We start from the raw sequence: 26,718 nt of genomic DNA, 5'->3' as shown, positions 1-26,718 counted from the left end.
GTGTACTAGGGTTCCCTCCTTATTTCTTACGGATTTCTTAGGAGCTGTCAAGAACAAAATAAATTCCAGGTGCTTCAGAAATAGCAGACACGACAACAGACTTGTGGGCATAGCAGGGGAAGAAGGAGATGGCGGGACGAATTGAGAGAGTAGCGCTGGAACATACATTACCACGTATAAAATAGATAGCTAGTGAGTGGGAAGTTGCTGTGTAACACAGGAAGTTCAACTTGGTGCTCTGTGACAACCTAGAGGGATGGGATGGGGGGGTGGGTAGGAGGGAGGTTCAAGAGGGAGGGGACCTATGTATACTGATGGCTGATTCACGTTGTTGTACAGCAGAAACACTGTAGAGCAATTATCTCTAATTAAAAATAAATTAAAAAAATAACAGCACATAAAATTTCAAAATTTAAAATAAAATGTTTAAAAGCACAGCACTCAGCAAATGCTTTCAAAAGGCCCTAAGGGGGAATTCCCTGGAGCCAGGCTATATAGGAGTTCTTGCTGAAAACATAACATGTGATTGAACATCAAAGGTTACTGTTAGTCACAGAAAATAGACATCTTGCATTAATGATTTTAGTGCTTTTCTATCTTTGGGAAGAGACAAGACCCTTTGCACTCATTGAAATTATTCCTTAGATGTGCATCTTAAACTTCGTAGGGCCAGAAACCTGTTCTCTCCACCCGGAATTCCCCTCAGGATGCACCATTGGGGGCAGCTGCAGCGGCTGTTGGCTTGATGGTGGGCAGCATTCATTGTTTACTGGAATGGCGGGCAACAATTTTTTATTTGCACCTCCATTAGAAGATGAGATTTGAGCGAGGCCTGGAAGGAGTTGTCTGTCTCTCAGCTGTGATACAATGGATGTTTAAATCATCCAGGGCCCACAGGTGCTGTGTGGCAAGATCCAGGCAATGATCACCTGGTGTGTGTCTGTAAAATTCACGAGGGGTGGGCAGCTGACGCAGAAACTGTGGACATGCACATTTCAACTATTGCAAAAACAGGCACTCAGGTAGCAGTTTGCACAGATTATAATCAGATGTCATCTGAGACTTGAGGTTATATTACAGTAAAGAGAATTGGTTGTTTTTGGCCCTTTCTACAAACTCTATAACCTATAAACAACAGTCAGGAGTTTGATTTTTTATAGTTACACCTAAGTTTGCATGTTGTTGTTTAGCCTGTTTCTGAGCTTTAAACTCCGTAAGACTTGGATTTTCAGAGCTTCAGCTGACATTTCTGTCAATCCAAATCTAAGCAGGTCAGCTTGAGAGTACGTGTTCTGTTTTTCTCTGTTTGGTAGGTCATGTGGCATAGAATAGTGAGCTGTTTCTAAAAATCCTGTGAGCTGGACATGTTATATTACTAATTCATGAGGCTGGTATACACAGGTATCAACTTGCCATCATGTAAGTCACTACTTTGAACTTCTGAAAAAATGGAAAGAGGCTTGCAGCATTGGATTCTTGAACTGATTTTTTCACATCTCCTGTTTTAACCTTTTCCATGCCGATTCAAGAAGTACAATGAGCATGAATCTCTACTTTGGAATCAGGAAGAAGTCTGTTACCATGCCCTCATCTCCATTGCACTGAACTTGGAGGGATGAGGGGATGATGAACGTCTGCAGGTGGACCGGCACCTTGGCCCCCACAATCCTGGCCCTGGCTGAGGATTCTGAAGCCACGCCAGCAGCCATTGAAAACACACCGGCTGTTTGTGACTCTCTCCCCAGCCTAAAGTTGCAGGATCATTGCTAAGGTCACAGGGGCCAGGTAAAGGAAAGAGGAGCAGACATCTTGTATGAACTGCTGCCTACACTGATGGCAATGAGCATCTGTTGACTGAAAAAGCACAGCACCGAGCTCAGAAACTGACACATGCTAAACCCCACCCTGTATTTTGGTAACAATCTTATCTGCCTTCAGTTTGCTTTAAGTTCTGAACAAAATAATTTTTTTTTTTTTTTTTGGCCACACTATGTGGATCTCAGTTCTCCAACCAGGTATTGAACTCGGGGTCATGGCAATGAAAGCCTGGAATCCTAACTACTGCCACCAGGGAACTCCCTGAACGAAATTCTTAAAAATTTTTGGCATAAACGTAATATCTTGGGTGCTTTGGAGAGGAGGATGATTTCTCCCCTTGGTCTTTATGCAGAAGCAGCTGTCTACAGAGGGCTTCCCTGATGGTTCAGTGGTAAAGAATCTGCCTGGAGTGCAGGTTCGATCCTTGGGTCAGGAAGATCCCCTGGAGAAGGAATGGCAACCCACTCCAGTATTCTTGCCTGGAGGATTCCATAGACAGAGGAGCCTGGTAGACGTGACTGAATGACTGAGTGCACTCGAGCACGCATGCACAGCTGCCTACAGGCATCTGCCCCCAGGTGGTTATCAAGCTGAGAGGGCCCAGCTTCTCCCAATGCAGCCCGTAGATGGTAGAGACAGGCTTCTCTTTGCCCTTGTGGGGAAAGGCACGGGAACACAGCAGACTGTTGTCATTAGATATATGTCATCCCACGCTGAGAGCAGTTGTTGTTATTTAGCCACTAAGTCATGTCCAACTCTTTTGCTACCCTATGGACTGTGGCCCACCAGGCTCTCTGTCCCTAGGATTTCCCAGGCAAGAATACTGGAGTGAGTTGCCATTTCCTTCTCTAGGGGGTCCTCCCGACCCAGCTCGAACCTGCATATCTTGCATCGGCAGGTGGATTCTTTACCACTTAGCCCCCTGGGAAGTGCTGAGAGCAGTACTTAGTACCAAAAGAAGGAAAACAAGCTCGGTGGACTCCATGTTCATTCACTGAGGGTTCACTCCAGGCAGGTCTGTGTGCCAGGCTCTAAGTGAGGGAAATGGACTTAAGGTCATGTGAGACAGTGCTTGTTCATAAGGCCTGCTAGGGATATAGGAGAAGTACCCAAACCACCCCCAGGACAAGGAGGTGATGGCATCATTTTGTGACACAAACTGCAGGTGGCAGGAGAAGGGGTTTTGCTTTGACTTGGTGGATTGGAAGGGCATGGCGGGAGTCAGCCTCTGAGAAGTGACTTTAGGGATGAGTGAGGTTTTCAGAGGTAGAGATAGGGAGGAGGCCCTTCCAGGTAAAGGGAGCAGTTTGGCCCTGAAGTTGTTCGGTCGCTCAGTCATGTCCGGCTCTTTGCGACCCCATGGACTGCAGCATGCCAGGCTTCCCTGTCCTTCACTATCTCCCATAGTTTGTTCAAACTCATGTCCATTGAGTCAGTGATACCATCCAACCATCTCATCCTCTGTCACCTCCTTCTCCTCCTGCCTTCTGTCTTTCCCAGCATCAGAGTCTTTTCCAGTGAGTCATTTCCTCGCATCAGGTGGCCAAAGTATTGGAGCTTCAGCATCAGTCCTTCCAGTAAATATGCAGGGTTGATTTCCTTTAGGATTGACTGATGAGAAATCCCCTTCTAGGCACACAGTCAAGAAGACCACACTGCAGCCTTGTTTGTGACAGCAAATAAAGGAAATAACCTGTATGTCTGTCCTTAGGAGGAGGGACAAATACATTGGAAAATATTCAGCAGAGAAAATGAATCAGAGAATCACATAGCAATTAACATGGGAAAAATACAAAACATTAAATTAAGAAAGAAGGCTGCAGAACATTAGGTGCAAAGTTTATACAAAGATTAAAAAATCCCTATATATATATCATTTATGGATTTTTAATTTCATGTTTTTATAATTAATTATTACAGGTAGTTATATACTTTTATAATCTCATAATATTTTCATGTGAAAACCTTAGTGGGAATGAAAAATACCAAATTTAGTGTATAGTGGCTGCTGCTGGGGAGGGAGGAAAGGAGGAAAGGAATGAGTGAGTACAGGAGGCTAGATCTCAGTTACCTGTTTGATACACATAGCTGATATATTTGTTGTTGTTCAGTCACTCAGCTGTATCCAACTGTTTGCGACCCCATGGACTGCAACACACCAGGCTCCCCTGTCATATGTGTATACACAGTCATATATATGTATATATGCACACACACAAAACACATATACATAGTGACATATATTTATATACATACATTTATATATTTAATTGAAGTATAATTGATTTATAATGTTGTGTTTGTTTCTGCTGTACAGCAAAGTAATTTAGATACATATATATATATACACACACATTCTTTTTTATATTTTTTCCATTATGCTTTATTACAGGATATTGAATGTTGTTCCCCATGCTATACAGTAAGACTTTGTTTTTATTTCATATATAGTAGTTTGTATCTGCTAATCTGAAACTCCTAATTTATCCTTCATCTACCCCTTTTCCCCTTCGGTAACCATAAATTTGTTTCTATGTCTGGGCATCTGTTTCATAAATAAGCTCATTTTAGATTCCACCTAAGGCAATGGCACCTCACTCCAGTACTCTTGCCTGGAAAATCCCATGGATGGAGGAGCCTGGTAGGCTACAGTCCATGGGGTCGCTAAGAGTCAGACACAACTGAGCAACTTCACTTTCACTTTTCACTTTCATGCATTGGAGAAGGAAATGGCAACCCACTCCTGTGTTCTTACCTGGAGAATCCCAGGGATGGAGGAGCCTGGTGGGCTGCCGCCTATGGGGTCGCACAGAGTCGGACACGACTGAAGCGACTTAGCAGCAGCAGCAGCATAAGTAATATTGTAGGGTATTTGTCTTTCTCTTTCTGACTTACTTAGCATAATATCTCTAGGTCTACCCCTATTGATGCAAATGGCATTATTTCATTCTTTTTATGGCTGAGTAGTATTCCATTATATATGTGTACCACTTCTTTATCCATTTGTCTGTTGATGGACACTTAGGTTACTTCCACGTCCCAGCTATTGTAAATAGTTTTTGCTGCTTGAACATTGGGGTGAAAATGTCCTTTCAAATTAGAGTTTTCTCTGGCTCATGCATATATATTTTTGAATCTTAATATGACACAAGATTTGACAAGCAGTTGTTTGTCGTATCATCCTTTATACTTTTCTCTTGTACGCAAAGCATTTTGTGATTTCAAAATGAAAGAGAAAATCACAGGGCACATTTGGGAATAGCTAATGGAGAGGGAAACGGCAACCCACTCCAGTACTCTTGCCTGGAGAATCCCATGGAGGGTAGGAGCCTGGTAGGCTACAGTCCACGGGGTTGCAAAGAGTTGGACACGACTGAGTGACTTCACTCACTCACTCACTCACTCAGTGGTACAGAAGTCAATGGTTTTCAAACATTAGCCTGACCCTTCGTAAAAGATCATGTTAGGAACCAGAAGTTTCATGGCAGTATTTATCCTTAATGTGTGGGGTGCACTCTGACAGGTTCTGTTCTCTTCACTCTGATCTGTTTCATTCTGCATGAAATCAGCAGTGGATAATGTTGAGGGTGAGGATCAAGGCAGGGAAGATTTTGACTGGCTGCATTATGGGTGTGAGCTTTATTTGGCAGAGAATAAAGCTGGTGGCTATGTGGGCATAGAACTTTAGCCAAATCAAGTAAGATGAAACTGTGGCGGGAGGTTGGAGGACATAAGATCAGTTAGGAGGTTATCACAGGAATCTAACTGGGACAGTGCACCAGCCTGCAGGGGAGTGAGAGAAGGAATAGACTGCGGTTAAAAAAAAAGAGAGGATTTGATGACTGGAATGTCAGCAGAGGAGGAAAAGAAGAAATTTCTCTTTGATTTCAAGGCTTGGTTACCAGGAGACTGGTCACACTGGTCACAGAACTAGACACAGCAGAGGTCTGGTTTTAAACACACGAAGTTTAAGGTGCTGATGGGACCTCAAGATGGATACAGTGATGTCTCGTGGAGTGAAAAGGCACAAATTCAACATGGTCTCGTGATGTTTGATGACCTTCTCTAGCAGTACCCAGAACCTGCTGAAGGAAAAAGAGAAACTAGAAGTCATCAGGGTGCGGCTGGAGGGAGGGCATGGAATGCTTCAGAGGGGAAGCCAAGCAGCTAACACGAAGAAAGCATTTAAATAACTATAAGGAAGTACTGAAGATGAAGCTATGGCGTCTTCTGGACAGACTGATTGATTAGAGTGTCTCGAAGAACTTACCTTAGATTAGCCGTTAATTTCCCTGGAGCGAAACTAAGATAAAAAAAATGTCGCTCTTGTCTTACGGGAGCCAAGAACAGTTTGTGTCTAGTTGTTCAGGAGAGTGCAGTCCCATGCCTATGAGTACACTTCCAAGAAGACGGTTTGTAAATGGAAGCAGAGAAAGTCCTGGTTAATTAGAAGAACTTGAAAAAGAGAGATCATTGCTTCCTGCTGACCTTGACAAAGAAGAAAAGGAAGAAGACTGATACTTTGCTCAACTTCAGAATCTCACTAAAAGGACAGAATAGTGTTCCTTTTACTGAAAGGTTTTCAGTTAAAAAATGGGACGTTGGGATGGCAGTAGGGCCAAGTGAGGTGGGGGAACCAAGAGAAGAAGGGTCGGAGGTTCCGAGGAGCCCAGAGCCTATAAGCTGGTGGGAGGAAATAGTCTAACCAGAAATGAGGAGGGTTGTGATCAGGAGGGAGGGGCGTCACATCTGAGACCCTGGAGTTCAAGTAACCCTGAGTGAGAAACCGCCACCACCTTGTAGAAACTGCCAGCAAGGCGGGCAGGTGGTTGTAAAATGATGGCGATGAAGACCAGGGTGGGGCCCTGTTCACAGCTGCTGATCTGAACTGATCACCTTTTCCAATGAAACTCGTCTGCGGAATGACTAAGAGTTTTTAACCAGATCATCTACTCATCATGAGTTTCTACTTCAACTGCGGAAAAGCCCATAGCGGAGAGGGGTTCCCAGATGCAGGATTTTTTTCTGAGGCTGCCATCAGCTCACAGGCAGGCAGGCTCCCACGACTTATCCAGCTCTTCCTATTCCACTTGTGTTTGATGGGTGGAACACAGAAAGCAGTGCCCATATCTTAGGGCAGATTGAGTTCAGAGCTTTGAATAAGTCACTTCAGTTCTCTATACCTCAGTTATTCTCATGATGAAGTAATACAAACTAAAAAAATGTTTTAAATGTTTTGAGTGACTTCCTTGTGCAGCTTATTGAATTTCAGTTTAATGTAAAGGAGACACAAGTACAACCAGTTACAACTTAAGGCTAAGGGGATGTAACAGGGTGCAATTAATTCTGCTTGAGGCTGTTGCTGAACTTCCCAGAGAACGTTCTATCTGAGCCTGGACTTGAGAGAGAAGCAGGGTTTGCCAGGCATAGATAGAGGCTTGGCAATGTGAAGTGTGTGGCTTGTTCAGGGATCCGGGACAGTCTGTTCTGCTTTTCTATGCAATGAGAATAAAAAACTAGGTCTCCTAACTCCTGCTCCAGTGTCCTTTGACTTTATTTTTCTTCTGCCTGGCCTCTCTTCTTTGCATCTTTGCTTAGGCATTCTTGGACACAAAAGTACCAATGATAGGAGGAAATGGACCAAAAGTCATCCGGTGATTGGAAACCCGGTGAACAATTTAAATATTGTTATGGATACCTCCCAGGTGGATGAACTACACCCAGATAAACAACATCTAAGTCAAATGTTTCCTGTTGAAAAAAATCCCTTATGTGTTCCTTATCCAAAATCTCATGGGTTTTACCTTTAGAAGCAAAGAGGGCCACAGGAGAGTCTTCTTTCACTTTGTGAACAAACATCCATTGACGCATCCCAGGCCCCCTTTCCTCTGATAATTGCTGAGAAGAGGAATAAAGTCCCTGTTTCCGTCTCAAGGAACTTGCAACCCAGTAACTGGCTGTCTGCACACACAGCAGGCAAGTAGCATGCAAGTCCAGACGTCCTGCTAACCAAAACGTGTAGGATAGATGGGTAGGCAAGTGTTCTGGGAGGAAAGAAATCAAGATGGCCTTCAGACAACTCCATGGCCACTGTCAAATTTTACTAAGCCCTTGAGGATGTCTGGGCTTCCCAGGTGGCTCAGCGGTAAAGAATCTGCCTGCCAGTGCAGGAGATACAGGAGACAGGGGTTTGATCCCTGGGTTGGGAAGATCCACGGGAGGAGGAAATTGCAACCCACTCCAGTATTCTTGCTGGGATAATCTCATGGACAATGGAGCCTGGCAGGCCATAGTCCATGGGGTCACAAAGGGTCGGACATGACTGAGCAACTGATCAGGAATGCACGCTTGAGGATGTCTATAGAGAAAACTGAATGAAATGACGTGCTAGAAAATTGAAAAACCCCAGGCTTGGAACCGCCGGTAGAGTGTATGGCGTTAGTTGCAAAAGGGTTAACTGAACTGCTAGGAAACACCTAACTCATTGCGCCAACCCAGCCTTCTTTGTTATCAGATTCTTCTGTGGAAAGTACATTTCCACGATTGATTTCCTGCCAGTGGCAATCTGTGGTTCTCTTTGGGGTTCACCTGGGCTGGCCCACGTCCCAGCAGGTTTGCAGAACCTGGGTAATAAAGCTTCCTGCAGGCGAGAGATTTCATAGATGAAGCCAGACTGTGCCGAATGAAGCCAGTGGTTCCACTCTTGTGGAAAGTCCTAAGAGGCTCCCTGTCCCTAGGCTTTAATTAACAGGTGGTTCAGACAGTAGAGCTCACCTTTACCCAAACAAGCAATCTCTGAAGGAAAAGGATCGTCACACCCAGCCAGGCTGGCCATTGACCTTAGACTGCCCAGTGCATCCTAACCTGTTCCAGCTCCTCTGAATTCTACCACTAGAATGAAACACAGACGCTACTTATTGCATGTGGAAGGTGCATTCTGGGTCTGTAATGAGGCGTTTTGAAAATAGTACCTGCTCAAGTGAGGAGCGGGCTCTCTGGTGGCTCAGCAGTAGAGAATCCACCTGCCAATGCAGGAGATGCAGGTTTGATCCCTGGGTCGGAAAGATCCCCCGGAGAAGGGAATGGCAACCCACTCCAGTGTTGTTGCCTGGGAAATCCCAAGGTCAGAAGAGCCTGGCAGACTCCAGTTCATGGGGTCGCAGAGAGTTGGACACAACTGAGCGACCAACACTTTCTTTCTCCTATCCATATTAGGGAGAGCCACAGAGGAAGAGATTCAGAGGCGGGGATCTCTGAGCCCAGGTGACGTGTGTTCCTGGCAAACAGGTGTACCTCACCTTTTTTATAGGCAGGATTCAGCCGTGCCAGGGCCTACAAGGTCAGAGATGGACTCGCTTATTAAGGCGCTTTGGGTTTGTGTGCTGCAAGAAAAGTCTTTTGACAATATTATATATACTGTACTGGCTTACCTAAGCTCAGAGAATGTGATTGCAGCCTTACCAGCAGATGTTCCACAATTTTTCTCCTTTAGCCAACCCCCTCATCCCCCACCCCCATGACCCTTAGCTTACATTGTGGCAAGTATAGCTATGTAACTCCTGCAGCAAAAATGTTGCCTGTCCTTCCATAAACAGAGAATATTTTCCACCATCAAGCCCTCATCCATTGCAGCTACCCCTAAGGTGAGTCCTGGGGGGAGGGGAATTCAGGGTGGAGAAAAACTGAATAGTGATCCTAGTAAGTTAAAGATATATATCTAAGGAATAATTTCAGTAAACCCAGACTCTTGCAATTTCCCATATGCAAAGCATTAACATCATTAACTTGAGATGTCTAGTTTTTTAAATAAGCAGTTGATCTTTTGATGTTCCACTACATTTTTTTTTTTCCCAAAGAAATCTAATATATCCAGGCTCCTTCCTTATATCTTTGGAGCGGATCCTCAGAGTGTCGAGAGGCTGACTCCTCAGTAAGTTCTGCTAATAAAACATAATTCGCAACTTTTAGGTTGTGTCTTTTTTCTCCAGTCGACACTTCTGACAAGAAGGTCATTAGCATGATATACTAACTAGTTGAGCTTGAAATCCACAGGATAATACAAAAGTAAGTATATATTCCTTTATATTGTGTAATGTTTTGGCAGGTGGGGAGAAGGATGTACTAATTAAATATACTGATTAATCGTTTTACCAGTTTTTGTAGATTTGTGTCAAATATTCCTATTTGTAAAATAGCAATAAGTTCATTTTTCCAGTTATAAAAGTAGTAAATACTCATTGTCAAAAATACAATAGTATTGACTCATCCATCACTTTGAAATATCTGTATTAATGTTCTGATTATATTTCATCCTTTCTCTGTGCCATAGGTATATCTTTACAAAAATGGGATGCATACTTCTAATTTGCTTCTTTGTAATAATGTCTCTCATTCATGTATTTATTCAAGTCTTTGCTGAGCATCTCCTATGTGCTGTTCTAAGTGTCAGAACAGTGAGAAACAATGGAGCTCACATTCATGTCACATGCATCTCTCTATAGCAATAAGTGTAAGATATCTACATAATTATCTTAATGGATGTGTAGTATTCCATTGTGTAGATTTATCATCATTAAATCAGAGCTCCCAGTTTTGGATGCTGAAATGCTATTTGTTTGTTGTTGGTAGGGGGGCGGGTGGTGGTTTAGTTATTAAGTCGTGTCTGACTCTGCGACCCCATGGACTATAGCCTGCCAGGCTCCTCAGTTCATGGCATTTCCCAGGCAAGAATACTGGAGTGGATTGCCATTCCCTCCTCCAGGGGATCGTCCTAACCCAGGGATCGAACCCACATCTCCTGCTTGGCAGGCAGATTCTTTACCAAGGAGCTACCAGGAAAGCCCCTATTTGTTTTTTTCGGTTTTCTTAAATATGGAGTGGATATGCGTTAACAGCTGGTAAATCTGAACCCATATTAAAATTGTCTCTGCTAATAATAGAATTCTGCTGGTACTGCCGCCTTTTAAAATATGATTTTATAAACAGTGGTCTGGTCCTTGGCAGACGCGGCTGCCAAGTTCAGTGTGCGCCCAGAGGCCTCTTACTCGATGGATGACTGCGGAGGTCCTGGGGTTTTCTGAGGCTGTTGCAAGTCCACTTAAGTCTCAGATCAGACCACAGGCTGCTCACCTGCCTTATAAACGGACACCAAGCTGGCATTTTGGCCACTGTTCCTCCTCAGTCATTTATGGTTTTGTAGCATTGTATGAGGCTGGGTATCTGTGGATTCTGGGAGCATTTCTTCTTCCCTCTTTGATGGAAATTGCTGCTCTTTTGTTCTCTGTCCAACAACCAGCAGGCCACCTTCCTGCCATCTGTGTGAGCCTCCCCCCCTACAGTGACACGAGGTGATGTCACTGGGTCTGTTGGTTGGTGACTTCAGCTCACTGCTGAACCTTCAGCACACAGCAAAACACAGCCCAGATGAATGACAGAATTGCATAGCATTAGAACATGTAGAGACTGTACCTTCATTTTTATGAACAAAGACACAAGTATAGAGAATTTGAACGCTGTGCCTAAAATCCTATATGAATGGTAGGGCTGGAATTGCTAATTCCTCATCCAGGCTTCTCCAGGGAACTGGCTACTCCAAGTCTGTAGTCAGTTCCCCTAGGGCCCTTGTAATTAGTCAGGGAACTTACCTTAGAGTCTTCTATTTGGCCTCCAGATAAAATATCATCGATGCCAAACTATGTCCATTTCCCAAATGTGCAGCTTTTGATTTTTTTTTTTTAGATGGCATACTCTAGGTGTAAAACCATTAGCTTTATTAATAGTTTTAAAGGAGTACCAAGATAAACTTTAAGATTGGACTCCTAAATAGTCCAAAGCATGATGTAATATTTTACAGTACTTTCTTATAAATTTGAACTGAATTCATGGTGCGGATATTGAACTCAAGAAACAGAACTTTTGATTCCAATCCCATTACAATCTAAATCTAATTAAACTCTATATAAAGCAGTTGGGAGAAGTATTATGAAGAATCCAGAAATGTATCCAAAATTATTAAATTCCATTTCCGTTTTCAAAGACTGCATTAAAATCAATCATAAGGTACAAAATAAGTATGCTACTAATTGTAACCCGTCTGTGTGTTCTTTAGCTCCATTCTTGCTGATACTTAAATGTGCATGGTTTGTCTTCTCAAAGTACTGTTCAGCAACTGCTTGTTTTTCATTATTGACTCTTTTTTCTAAGACGTAGAGAGACAGGAAAACATCTTCCACCTACTCCTATTTATGAGAATGACCTTGAGTAGTTCAACGTCTTGGGCATGACCACATAGCTCATTGTGTAGAGCAAATATTAACAGCCAGACTTCCCAACTTACAAACCATGATTTTCTTTTTTTTTCCCTTCAACCAGGCAGAACAGAATGAAATTGGTGCTGTATGTCTGGGCCTAAAGAACTGTTTGTTCAGTAAATCATGATTAAGGATATGATTATTTTATATGCTGCAAACCGTTTTAGCCTGAGAGCTTGCACACCACAAAGTCCCTGCCCTTAGACTGGCTGTTGGTGGGGAAGTGAGTGCATCACCAGGGGTCAGGGACTGAAGAAATGTGATGGGAAGGCAAGGCCAGGGTAGGTGGGAGCTAGGGCATCTTGAGGGGAGAGGTGGGGAGTCAGGAGGGGCCTTAGGGAAAGCTGGGTGTGTGTGTGCCTGCACCAACGCCATGGTGTCAAGATGTGGTTTCCTCCAAAGTGTGCTCTCAGACTTTACAGCAGGCCCCCCCTTTTTAAAAATTTGTGTTTATTTGGCTGCACTGAGTCTTAGTTGCAGCATGTGAGATTTTGTTCCCCAACCAGGGATTGAATCCAGGCCCCCTGCCCTGGGAGTGCAGAGCCCAAGCCACTAGGCCACCAGGGAAGTCCCTACAGCTGGCCCTTGGATGCCTGTTTCTGGAAGCGGTGCCCACTCTGTCTTGGTGAAGTTAAGCCTGTCTAAGGGGGTGGCAGGGTGCTTTCCTGCTGGCTTAGCAGGTAAAGAATCTACCTGCGTCTATTGCAGGAGACGCAGCAGATGTGGGTTCGATTCCTGGGTCGGGAAGATACCCCGGAGGAGGAAATGGCAAACCACTCCAGTATTCTTGCCTGGAGAATGTCCATGGACAGGGGAGCCTGGTGGGCTACAGTCCCTGGGGTTGCAAAGAGTCAGACAGGACTGAGCACTTAGTGGGCAACGCAGGTGGGGCGTAGCAAGGAGCTTCTTCCGGGATTCCTTCTCCCACAGCTCATACCCCAAGTGACTCACCTGTTTTTTTAAACAGTAAAACCAGACTGATAACTTTCATCTGATCTCCCTCCGTGGTTCACCAGACGTGGTAGAAACCTGTGTGTAAAGAGTAGAGCCCTTTAGCTCCCCAAGGCCCCCGCGAGCCTTGCTTCCCCATCAGAGCTTCTCAGCCAACGCAGATCTTAGCTTCGGTGCCGTCCCGTCCCAGGCCCAGCCCTGCAGTGGATCCACCGATCCCAGGGCCAGTGCACCCCACCCATTCCCCACCTCCCCTGCTGTGGTGTCACCAGCTGCCACCGAGGTCAGCTGAAGGCGAGGCTGCAGAACTTAAAACTCCGGGCTCTTGGATCCCTCTGCTGGCTGATAGCGGAAGCACTGCTTAGCTTTTCCTCTTTCTCTGTTTTCTTGTTTTTAAATGAATTAAGGTATTCAAATAATACCTTTTTGTTTTTCCCATTCCCCACTTCCCCTCTTTCTGTCTTTCTGACTGACTCTGTAATGCTTAGTTAGTTTCTCTTGGTGTCTTTAATTCCTCTATGGGCACAGTTCATAGCTGGATCCTGGCGGGGGATCCATAGTGGGTGCTGGCTAATCAGATGTCTCAGGACCTGGTACAGAGCAGGCACTGAGCCCTCTGCTCATCAATGCCCCCTGCCTCTTGCACCAACCACCAACCATGTCATAATAATGGCAACATTTTGCCAGTTGGGGATTTGGGACCAAGCCCCATGTTGAATGCATTACAGGCATTATGTCATAAAGTCCTATGTCATTAGCTCTGCTTCCCAGATGACAAAGCCCAGGCTGGCGCTGCAGGCATGTTGACGGGACTGCAGGTTGGAGCTCAGATCTCTGGAGCCAGCATCGTCCTTCCAGCCACACAAGTGCCACCTCCTTGGGAGCCTGGGCTTTGACCCTGCTCTCTGCCTGGACATCTTCTACCCCCACACCCCAACCCAAACCCACTTCCCCATTGTCTTTTGGGAATTCTGACTTTTCCTTAAAAGTTAGTTCAGGGGTCGCTTGGAAAAGCCCGCTCACCCACCCCTTCCACCTTCTGCTTTGGTTGTTTACAGAGACCTTGTGGTCTGTGGGCAACAAGTATATCTCTCTTATTCGAATTGTTTGGATGTGTGTTCTCTGTTCTATTCATGTATTGCTTATGGGTGGCCCCTGTCCTGTCCTTAAATAAGTATATTTTATCAATTGTTAAAACACAAGAAACAATGAACTGCCCTCACCTCTCGTGGGGCACTCATCCCAGGTTTCTGTCATGATTTACCTGTGTATCTGTCCGTCCTGTAGAGTCTGACCTCCTCCAAGGCAGGGAGCAGATCTAATCAGTCTCCATACCCCAGCACAGAGCCCGGCTCCCAGTCATAGCATAGCAGCAGGATTTGACACTCAAACACCCAGTTGGGCCAGGCAGAGTGCTCCTCACTTTGTTTAGAGTCTCTCATTTAACCATCAAAACATCCCACCCAATATGGACAATGATCACCCCATTTTACAGATGAAGATACTGAAGCTTAGCAAGGTCTGTGACTGGCCCAAGGTCACCCAGGGAGCAGCCACCCAAACGCTTGACTCCAGGTCTCCCTAGACTTTTTATTTACATTTTATTAATTTTCATGCCCTACATTTTTGACCCGATGAGGTTTTTTTTTCGCTTTTAATATTGATTAAGAAGTGTGTATGGGAAGATGACATTTGCTTGGCTAACATCTGCAGTGCCCTGAGAAACACTGGCTGTATCCTTTGCTAAAGGACTCTGAAGAAAGGGAGGCCATTTGAATCAATCAGGTTTTGAACTTTTCTGAAGAAAAGAGTTTGAGGAATATGAAGGTGTCTGTAGATAGACTGAAAATCCATTGCTTTATTCAGTAACTTCATCTGAAATTTCGCAGCTCTTTTATGAAATAATCACCATGCTCATCTGGTTCATGTATCGCCTAAAAATTCCAAGTGCAAGTTAAATATTTTTGAAGCCTGAAACTTATCGCATACAGATATGGGTACACAGGAAAGGCGAGTCCAAAACTACTTGCCTTCCAGAGCATAATTTAAACATACACACACACAATCTTTGCAATTAGATTTCTTGTTAAATTTAGGCCACATGTTAATTTTGTTCAACTGTTAAGATTTCCCAGAATATTCCCTGGTCTTTACCACCCTATGGATGACCTTGAGTTTCAAGTTACTATTGCTTATCTCAGATTTTCAAGTTCACAGTGAAATTAGTGGATAATTTAAGATTAGTGCTCAAGAACTATAGACTCTCATTCATCAAATCAACATTGATCATTTTTGTATTTCAGTAAAATACTTGGTACTTTTAGAGCCTGTCTGATTACATTTTAATATTATCTTGTTTAAGGGTGTGTGCTCCTTGTGTTCAACTCTTTGTGACCCCAGAGACTGTAGCCCACCAGGCTCCTCTGTCCATGGGATTTCCCAGGCAAGAATACTGGAGTGGGTTGCTATTTCTTTCTCTAGGGGATCTTCCCAGCCCAGGGATCGAACCTGCATCGCTTGAATCTCCTGCATTAGCAGGCGGATTCTTTACTACTGAGCCATCTAGCAAATATCATCTAGCAAAGCTTTAAAGGTACCCTTAGTTACTTGGTAGATGTCATAAAAATAGGGTTGCTAACATTCCCTTTTGGAGAAGGAAATGGCAACCCACTCCAGTGTTCTTGCCTGGAGAATCCCAGGGACGGCAGAGCCAGGTGGGCTGCCGTCTATGGGGTCGCACAGAGTCGGACATGACTGAAGTGACTTAGGAGCAACATTCCATTTTACAAGATGCGACTTGGCCTCACACCGTAGAGGGTAGAAGGGATGTCAAAATCAGAACGTCAGGACAGTAAGGGACCTTGGTCCAACTCTATTATTCTACCTATGAAAAAGAATGAGGCTCAAAGAAGCCGTCTACAGCCCCCGCCTGCCCAGCTGCGCTAGGAAACCTGCCCCTCTCTCACGGCATCTTTGCCCATTTTTATTGATTCCCGTAGGTAGTATCCCGGGGCAGCCATGACGACCGCCATCCTGGAGCGTCTGAGCACCCTGTCCGTGAGCGGGCAGCATCTGCGACGCCTGCCCAAGATCCTGGAGGATGGGCTGCCCAAGATGCCCGGCACCGTCCCCGAGACCGACGTGCCCCAGCTCTTCCGGGAGCCCTACATCCGCGCCGGGTACCGCCCCACCGGCCATGAGTGGCGCTACTACTTCTTCAGCCTCTTTCAGAAACACAACGAGGTGGTCAACGTCTGGACCCACCTGCTGGCGGCTCTGGCCGTCCTCCTGCGCTTCTGGGCCTTCGTGGAGGCCGAGGGCCTGCCGTGGGCGTCTGCCTGCACGCTGCCCCTGCTCGTCTACGTCCTGTCCTCCATCACGTACCTCACCTTCAGCCTCCTGGCCCACCTGCTGCAGTCCAAGTCGGAGCTGTCGCACTACACCTTCTACTTCGTGGACTACGTGGGCGTGAGCGTCTACCAGTACGGCAGCGCCCTGGTCCACTTCTTCTACGCCTCCGACCAAGCCTGGTACGAGCACTTCTGGCTCCTCTTCCTGCCCGCCGCCGCCTTCTGTGGCTGGTTGTCCTGCGCCGGCTGCTGCTACGCCAAGTACCGGTACCGGCGGCCCTACCCGGTCATGAGGAAGATCTGCCAGGTGGTGCCGTCCGGGCTGGCCTACGTCCTGGACATCAGCCCCGTGGTACATCGCGTGGTTCTCTGCCACCTGTCAGGCTGCCAGGACCCAGCGGCCTGGTACCACACCCTCCAGATCATCTTCTTCCTGGTCAGTGCCTACTTCTTCTCCTGCCCGGTTCCGGAGAAGTACTTCCCCGGTTCCTGTGACATCGTGGGCCACGGGCACCAGATCTTCCACACCTTTCTGTCTGTCTGCACACTCTCCCAGCTGGAGGCCATCCTCCTGGACTATAAGGGGCGGCAGGACATCTACCTGCCACGCCACAGCCCCCTGGCCATCTACCTGGCCTGCCTCTCCTTCTTCCTCGTGGTGGCCTGCAGTGCAGCTACTGCAGCCTTCTTGAGACAAAAAATCAAGGCCAGACTGGCCAAGAAAGATTCCTGAGGCTGCCAGGTGGGGCGCGGTGTGGAGGCGGCCTGTCCTGATTTGGGGAGAACTTGAGTCCACAGTAGGAGATGACTTTGTGTTTTTAAGAGCGGGCTTTTACATGAGTACATATTTCCAAGGGTGGCTATGGCTATGGCGTTGGGAAGCCAAAGGTTCCAAGAGTTTTGTTATACTGTCGTGAATGAAAGGTTTATCTTTCATCCTCTGGGCTGTAGCCTTACGAGACACAGGAAGGGAAGGGACCTTGGCTAAGGTTCGTCGGACGCGGAATTAAGAACCATCTTCATGCCTGAAAGTTGAGTAGAATTCTGAATGTCTGTGGCCTCTGGGGGCCAGCCCTGGACTAAAGGGAAAATCTAATTGGACTGAAGAAATTACAAAGTGGCTGGACCACACTGTACTGAAATGGGCATTCTTCAGCGATGCTGGTCTTTGGTGATTGGATACTGGATTCATCCGACTTCTGGTCCCTTCTCTAACCCGCTTTTCTCAGGATGATGTCTGCCTGGCTGTTTTCTCCAGAGTGCTATTCACTCCTAGCTGTACCTTGCATGGGCATAGCGAGGACGATGAAGCAGTCATGCTTCCAGGAAATGCTTGGATCCAGGCAGACAGTCAGGATATTTACTCTCATGTAATACTAATGGAAACGGTACTAGAAAATACAGTGCCAAGAGCCATCAGGAGGCCCAGCCAGCAAGCATGGCTACTGTTTGGTGTCATGGGACCCTTCTGTTTTATCCCTGTGCACTGCAGGATTACTTGATGTCTACTAGGGCTGCCTTACATGCCAGAAGATCTGGAGCTTTCTTCAGATAATCTCCAGATTTTGACCAGCATGTTAAAAAAGCCCCTGGTAGAGTGAATTGGTTCTAGGGATCTGATTATTTCAAGAGGAACTCAAAGTCCAGCCTCTTAAATAGATGCTGCCCCATGAAGGACCCATGTAACTATCCTAGTTCACGGTCCTTGGGAAAGCATTGTACCTCAGCTTAGAGCAGCTTAAATCAAGCCCCAGAACAGGCACGTGTGTGTACTCATGCAAGGTTGGTCCCCGAAGGCTCCTCTGGGTGAGGCTGGTGAACTGAGCACCCTGTAGGCAGAATGTTCTGCTAGGACATCACTGGCCAGCAGCTTCTGTGGGATGGGGGGGTGGGGTAGGTACTTACAGTTGATGTGTCCTGGCTTCGCAGCCCCCTGAGGACCGCCTTCTGCAGTGATCCGGGGAAGGGGGCTGCATTGAAACTCTCCCCAAAGACTGCATTTCCTATCAGTATAAGGTCTCTGTTTACTAAAAAGGGAGGTGGCTTTTCACTCCAGTTTGATGAACCTCCTCTCTTCCTAGGTTACTGTCTTCACATCTTTTTTTTTTTTTTTCCCTTTCTCTTGAGAGATGTGTAGGGTTTGTGCCTTATAAATGAAAATTTACAAACACTTCCCTTAATACACGGCCATGTGGAATTTTCAGTTTGAGGTTACTGGGATAAGAAAAGAGAATTCATTGCCTTTCAACCGGTGGATGAAAGAAACTCAGAACACTGGAATCACTTATCCATCAGAAGACTCTTTCAACGTGTGTTTTTTTGGGGGAAAAAGTTCATCTGAAGCTTTCCTGTAATCTTTATATCAAGAAAGCATAGCAGGACGCCCATGGTGGTCCAGTGATTAGGACTCTACACTTCCACTGCAGAGGGTGTGGGTTCAATTCCTGGTTGAGGAACTAAGATCCCACGTGCCGTGGGCGGCCAAAAAAAGAGAAAGCATATGTCTTATCAGCTATGTTGTTTCCTCCTGGTGGATTCCTCCTGGGAATCCTCAAATATCTGAACTTCTGTGCTGTCCACATGTCTTACACAAGCTTCTGGCATTCAGGCCGAATTCACCGCCAATAAAGTTAGTGTCCTTGAACGGGATTGAACTGATAAACAAAGGAATAGAAAGTTGCATCAACACAGTGCAGGTAGAGGGTCAGTTTAAAATGGAGACGAGAAAGCATCTGAAATGTTCATAGTTATGGATTTGGAGACTCTCTTCTTGTAAAAGTTGAAAGTGTAAGTCAAGCTCTTGAATGTAACCATGGTACCCATGGTGGACAGAGATCTTTAGGCCAAATGCAAGTATTTTTAAAGAGAGACTTGAGGGGTGATTCTGTATGACATCCACAGACCAATGCCAGTCTGCACACGAAACAGTCTGTAACAAATACAGAGCGACACTTAAGTTTTTAGATATGAACATAAAATTCATAACATTTTGATTTTAATTTACCCAAGCATTGGTCCACCAAGTGATTGGAAATTTAAAAAGAAAAAGTATTTTTTTCACCAGAGATATTTGAAAAGCATTGAGGTAGGAGACTACTATCTCATTAGAAATTCCAGTATCTCAGGAGAAATACAGAAACGGGAAATGCAGGCGTTTTTCACTATTCAGACTCTTGAGGGTTACATACTCCTTTTAAAACAATTTCATTAAAATGACTGAATCAGTAAGGAAGCGACCTTGTTTGTTTAAAAGGAATAATTAAGTATTTAATAAAGGAGATGGTTCTTCTTACTCTACCAAAGCCAACAGTTGACATCTACTGGAAATTCTGCTATTATCTCTCTCTCTGTCTCTCTCTCTTTTTTTTTTACTAAGACTTTCAATCTATTAAAATGTAAATGCCTCTAAAAAAACTTAACTATCAGTCAGTTATATCTTGGGAATAAAGTGGATATTGCGTGTACCCCTCTACTCAACATAAGGAGAGGGTATGGCAAGATGCAACCAATTGGGGAACTATTTGCCTGATTCCCTCTTGCAAACGCTTCCTGACCTGTATTTACTAAGAAGCTAATGTTACTGCTCTTCAGATGTTATGGTTTCATCTCCCACGTCGGCTGAAAGTACCTCACTCAGTCACACTACTCTCAATCCTCCGATGGAAGCTTGAAATAGCAGGAGCTCAAACCACGGAATGCAGGCAGTTCTTTCCTGCCTCTGCTGTCCATCAGTTCCCCAATTGTACCGGGTTGCTTGAAAACATTAGATTCTTCCGTTGCTGTGCTGTAGTTTCAAGTGAGTCCTCCAGATGGCGCTCAAGTCTTATTCAGAGTAGGTACGGCCATTGTCCCCAAAGCCTCAGCCTAATTGTGTTGGTCCTAGTGTTTCGCTTGATGACTTGGCAAAGAAAACATAGAACTATTTTCTGTTTATATGAAGCGACTTTCACAAGTGGCCATTAAACATTTTGTAAATGGGTTGTTGCACTCTCAACAGCTACCTTGTGTTTTTTGACAAGGTCTGTCTTAAAGAAAAGTCTGATCTAGACAGACATTAGGGGACCTAGAAGTAGAAAAATATAAAAGCCTAAAAAAAGAAATCTCCCTACCCAAACTCCCAAAATACCTGCCCCTCCTCAAATCCCCACTTGGTAGTAGATCCAATTGCACCTCCCTCCCCTCAAAAGCTATGGAGTTTATTTTTCTGAGGATTTCAGTCTAATTGAATAGATATTTCTGATCTCATGGACAATGGTGTTAAATATTCCAAACTTTTGAACTGATGGATTACATTTTTTGAAACCTAAAAATTATGAATCACACTATTGTATACTGTGTGTGCTCTAGTCCTTTGTGGCCCCTTGGACAGTAGCCCACCAGGCTCCTCTGCCTGAAAAATAGAATTTTCCAGGCAAGAATACTGGTGTGGGCCATTTCCTACTCCAGAGGATCTTCCCAACCCAGGGATAAAACCCACGTCTCTTATGTCTCCTGCAGTGGCAGGCGGATTGTTTACCACTAGTACCACCTGGGGAGCATTTATATCATAAGTAACTATGGTTTGAAATGTGTCACCCAAAGCCAAAGGATTCTGTGGCCTATGAGATTTAAATAGCCATGGAAAAGGTGATTCTGTTATCACAATAACAGGAAGAAAATAGCATTATCTGACTAGAGGCTCTGTTACCAACCAGAGTTCTTTGCCTCCTTAGTCAATAGAAATTGATCAGAGGCCAGATGAGAAATTCAGGCAAGTCTTTGCCTCATAAAAGAGGTATGCATACTCAGTAGGAATCCCCACCCCCTCCCAAAGTCATTGGCTCTTTCTCATTTTAAAGTAATACATGCTTTTTAAACAAAATACCAGGAATTTCCCTGGTGGTCCAGTGGTCAAGAATCTGCCTTCCAATGCAGGGGACGCAGGCTTGATCCCTGGTCAGGGAACTAGGATCCCACAAGCAGCGGAGCAACTAATCCTTTGCACCACAAGGAAGACCCAGCACAGCCCAAAAAACAAACAAAAAAAAACTGATAATAAAAAAATTTTTTAATGAAAATGCCATAAAATAGAGAAAAAAGATACTTCATTGGCCCGTCATTAAAACGAATCCTTTCAGAGTAAGGATAAGTCATGTCAAAATGTTGTAAATAAGTTAATGAGCAGTGTAATATAGAACTTCCTGAAAAGCTGGAAATTAGGAACTCCTGGGCAACCTAATACTTTGATTCTGTTGAGTAAAAAAAAAAACAATCAACAGTCGGGCTCAGCTCTCAGTCATGTGACACTCCCTTCTGACATTTGTGATGGCACTGTGGCTGGGATACTGGCTCATGACCCAAAGCCAAGGATACATTATCTCTCGTTGAAAGAACTCTGAAATGCGAATCAAGCCCTCGGAGAGCCCTTTGCTGGAAAGGCTGCGGGGGAGGCAGAGCCAGCCTGTGGAACGTCCTGGTTCAATGGCAGTCACGCCACAAACACTGAGCCTGCAGATGCCAGGCCCTGATCTAGGCACCAGGATGCAGCCACGGGCAAAACAAATTCCAGCCTCGATGGAGCCTTACACTCAGCGAAGGGGAGTGTTAGTCACTCAGTTGTGTCCGACTCTTTGTGACCCCATGGACTGTAACCCGCCGGGCTCCCCTGTCCATGGAATTCTCCCTGCAAGAATGCTGGAATGGGTAGCCGTTTCCTTCTCCAGGGAATCTTCCCCACCCAGGGGTGGAACCCCAGTCTTTTGCATTTCAGGCAGACTCTTTACTGTCTGAGCCACCAGGGAAGACAACAAGGCATGAATTCCCTCATGGCCTAGTGGTTAGGACTCTGCACCTAAAAGTGCAGAGGTTCACAGGGCCAAGGGCACAGGTTCAATTGCTGATCAGGGAACTAAGATCCTGCAAGCTGTGTGGCCATTAAAAAAGTAGCTAATGTGTTAGAAGATGATGGTGCCAAGGAGAAAGCAAGGCAGGAGGAGGCAGAGGGATAGGGTGAGTGTGCAGCTTTAACTGGGATTGGGGAAGACGACAGAAAGAGGCAGGGAAGTAGCTGTGTTTTATTCTCCAGCAGAGGAAAGAATTGCAAGGACCCTGAGAACCTGTATGAATGAGGAGGTTGGAGGAGTCATCGTGTGAGGACAGAATGTGAGGGCCGTGTTAGAACTCGATCTTCTACTGTGATTTCAGGTTGGAGAATACCAGGGGAGAATCCTATCTGACAAAATTGTAGAGGAGCCATTTATCTATGTGGACTCATCGCTAATTGCACATGAGCTTTGCTGGCAGAACACGGAGCAGATGCTGTGGTTTGCCAATGGTAACACAAAACCAGGTTATCATTAAGTTATCCCACTTGTGGGCCTGGCTCAATAGATTGCTTTCCTGTGGACACACTCCCGTGCTCACAGGTTTCTTCCCAAATTTCCTGCTATTTTTTAGCGCCTCAAATCCTGACCTCCATTCCCAGACAGGCTTTGGCATTTCCTTAAGTTCTACTGACTCTGGTTTTTACCGAGGTCTCCCCCGCTCTGGGTAATCCTCCAGGTAGAAGTGCAATGAAACGTCCAGGGCAGAGTCTGCAAATAAGGAATAATAATAACTTGAACAGTTTACATTATTTAGTGCTCACCCTGTGCCAAGTCCTTCACTCAGCTGTTTGCTTAAATTCTTTCCTTTAACCCTCATAAAATCTCTGGGAGGTAGGTACATTATGGTCCCTACTTTATAAATGAGAAAACTGGCAGATTAAGTAAAAATTTCCCCAGACTGTTTCCCCAGAATGTTAAGTATAGCATCTCACAGAAACTTAGGCCTTTGATCCAGAGTCCATATTCTTAGGCACAAAAATAAACTGAATGTAGAAGGTCCTTTGGTCTAACTTTCTTGTTGCCAGTTGGGTGAACTGGAAAAAGTGTAGAATTGAAAGGGAAATGTCATGAGGATCTTTTTTAATTTTTTTCATGATAAATGAAGTAAAGGCAGTTCGTATTTCATTTCTGGACACTTTGGTCAAGAAAAGTCCCTAGGCTGTGATTATTGGTATAATACCAATGGTGAGATTCTTAAAAAAAAAATTTTTTTTTAATTTAAACTTTTTATTTTGTATTGGGGTATAGCCGATTAACAATATAGTGATAGTTTCAGTGAAGGACTCAGCCATGCATATACATGTATCCCTTCTCCCTGAACTCCCTTCCCATCCAGGCTGCCACCAGTAGTGAGATTCTTAAATATTCTTTGTGCTAGAATCCCCTGCAGACCTTGTCACATGAGTCTCAGAGGCTGTAACCACCTGGGTAACCTCCAAGGACCGCAGGCAGCCCAAAGAACAACTGGGCCTGCTCACGTCAGTCCCCTTTGCTTGTCCTGTGAAGCTTTCCTCAACTTCAGTTCAGTCACTCAGTCGTGTCTGCTGTTTGTAACCTCATGGACTGTAGTACTCCAGGCTTCCCTATCCATCACCAGCTTCCAGAGCTTACTCAATCTCATGTCCATCGAGTCAGTGATGCCATCCAATCATCTCATCCTCTGTCATCCCCTTCTCCTCACGCTTTCAATCTTTCCCAGCATCAGGGTCTTTTCCAAGGAGTCAGTTCTTCACATCAAGTGGCCAAAGTATTGAAGTTTCAACTTCATCAGTCCTCCCAATGAATATTCAGGACTGATTTCCTTTAGGGTTGACTGGTTGGATCTCCTTGCAGTCCAAGGGACTCTCAAGAGTCTTCTCCAACACCACAGTTCAAAAGCATCAATTCTTTGGCTCTCAGCTTTCTTTATAGTCCAACTCTCACGTCTATATATGACTACTGGGACTAGAGGAACCAGAGATCAAATTGCCAACATCCGCTGGATCATCCTCGACTTCAGGACCTGTTAAAAATACCCTAGTCCTCAGAGTCACTCAGAGCACCATTCTGGCTAAAACAGTTTCTTGCTGCTGCTGCTGCTAAGTCACTTCAGTCATGTCCGACTCTGTGCGACCCCATAGACGGCAGCCCACGAGGCTCCCCCATCCCTGGGATTCTCCAGGCAAGAACACTGGAGTGGGTTGCCATTTCCTTCTCCAATGCATGAAAGTAAAAAATGAAAGTGGAGATGCTCAGTCGTGTCCGACTCTTAGTGACCCCATGGACTGCAGCCTACCAGGTTCCTCTGTCCATGGGATTTTCCAGGCAAGAGTACTGGAGTGGGTGGCCATTGCCTTCTCCGAAACAGTTTCTTAAAGGCGGCTTAATAGCAAACATCTCCATTCAGTGTTTTTTTCAATCAAGAAAAAAATGAGCCCAGAATTTGACTAATTTTGCTGTAGGAGGGAGGAAACAGCATAAACTTTGTGCTCAATCAGTGCAAGTGGGGATTGTTGTTGTAACCATTATGATTTCTATCACTCGCCCCTGAACAAGGGGTTGTGGATTCTATCTAAACTCGCCCACCCTCCCTGTGGACTCCTGAAATTTCTCACCAGAGTGAAAGCTCACTGCCCTGGAGAGCAGTTGATCTCCACCCATCACAGACTAAGATGTGTGTCATTCCCCCACGGTTCTGTGGGTGTTTTGGTGAGAGTTCCTCCTTCCACCCTCTGCACATGACAGACAGTGACAGGCATCGGTGGAGAAACTTCCTGCAGTGCTCAGACCCACCCTGACAGGCTGGAAGCCTGATCCTTCCATGTATGGGGTTCCCAGGTTCTCAGCCTGTGGAGCAAACCCCACTGCTCCACTCACTCATTTATTGCTTCTTTTTTTATTGGCATATAGTTGGATTAGCCCTGGGTGTTCTTTGGAAGGACTGATGCTGAGGCTGAAACACCAATAATTTGGCCACCTGATGCGAAGAGTTGACTCATTGGAAAAGACTGATGCTGGGAGGGACTGGGGGCAGGAGGAGAAGGGGACGACAGAGGATGAGGTGGCTGGATGGCATCACCGACTCGATGGACATGAGTCTGAGTGAACTCCGGGAGCTGGTGATGGACAGGGAGGCCTGGGGTGCTGCAATTCATGGGGTTGCAAAGAGTCGGACACGACTGAGCGGCTGGACTGAACTGAACTGAACTGATTTATAATGCTGTGTTAGTTTCAGGAATACAGCAAAGTGAATCAGTTAGACATATACCCACTCTTTTCTAGGCTCTTTCCCCATATAGGCCATTACAGAGTACTGAGTCGAGCTCCCTCTGCTATATAATAGGTCCTCAGTGGAAGTCACTCAGTCGTGTCCGACTCTTTGCGACCCCATGGTCTATACAGTTCGTGGAATTCTCCAGGCCAGAATACTGGAGTGGGTACCCTTTCCTTTGTCCAGGGGATCTTCCCAACCCAGGGATTGAATCCAGGTCTCCCACATTGCAGGCGGATTCTTTACCAGTTGAAGCACCAGGGAAACCCTGGTCTTTATTAGTTATCTATTTTATCTATAGTAGCATGTATATGTCAACCCCAATCCCCCAGTTTATCCCCCTCTTCATTTTTACTTCTTGATTCACATCTATTACAGCTTGAATTATGTCTCCCCCAAAGATATGTTGACGTCCTAGTCCTCAGGATCTCAGAAAGCGACCACCTTTGGAAGTAAGAGCTGCAGATGTGAGTGATTGGGAGGTGATACTGAAGTAGGGTGACCCCTTAGCCCAGTGTGACTGATGTCCTTATAGAAGAGAGAGACACGGAGAGAAGGTGAGGATGCAGGGCCCCGGGATGGCACAGAGAGACACGCGGGAAGAACAGCGGAGATGACTGAGGCCGAGGCTGGAGGGGTGGTGAGAACACCCAGAGGCCAGGAGGGGAGGGGTGACCCTGCCAGGACTGTGATGTCTGACTTCCGGCCTCCCGAATGGTTGGAGCATAATGTGTGCGTTCTAAGCACCTCGGCTCTGCTGCTGTGTGATGGCTGCCTTAGGATGTTAACACCTGTTCCAGGTGATCTCAGCTTTTACCTCCATCAGCTGACACAGTCTGGCCGCCCAGTGGCGTGGATCTCTCAGCTCAGCAGGCCCGGGAGGGGCTGCGGGGAGACGAGAACAGGGAGAACCGCCCCCCTCGCCACCCACACCCACTAAAGGAAGGCGCAGATCTGTGGTCTCACGTGTAAACTCAGTGGAGATACTCCGGGAAGCTAATCATGCATGTGGTGGGAGGATAAACACAGAGAAGACGTTCCAAACAGCCGGTCCCAGTGCTGCTAATCCAACCCCAGCCCAGTGAAGCCGGGGCACCTGGGCCACCTTGGCGAGTTCCCTTTGGGGTCCTGGCCTCTTCTTATCTCCCACAGCCACCCATCCACCTGCCACGGCT

The 26,718-nt window shown here is 45.7% G+C and overlaps 1 protein-coding gene across 1 annotated transcript in view; it reads left to right on the top strand.

Annotated features, from left to right (window-relative positions):
* Window positions 1-19,830, top strand: part of PAQR8 (progestin and adipoQ receptor family member 8) — a 42,357-nt gene extending 22,527 nt beyond the window's left edge. The window contains exon 2 of the mRNA XM_052648769.1: window positions 16,079-19,830. Coding sequence (XP_052504729.1) covers window positions 16,098-17,162 — 1,065 coding nt within the window. The 5' untranslated portion in view covers window positions 16,079-16,097 and the 3' untranslated portion in view covers window positions 17,163-19,830. The remainder of the gene's footprint in view (window positions 1-16,078) is intronic.
* Window positions 19,831-26,718: the final 6,888 nt, after the last annotated feature.

The sequence above is a fragment of the Budorcas taxicolor genome, chromosome 11 (assembly GCF_023091745.1).
Source record: "Budorcas taxicolor isolate Tak-1 chromosome 11, Takin1.1, whole genome shotgun sequence".
Taxonomy (NCBI): domain Eukaryota; kingdom Metazoa; phylum Chordata; class Mammalia; order Artiodactyla; family Bovidae; genus Budorcas; species Budorcas taxicolor.
This window is presented reverse-complemented; position numbering and strand designations above follow the sequence as displayed.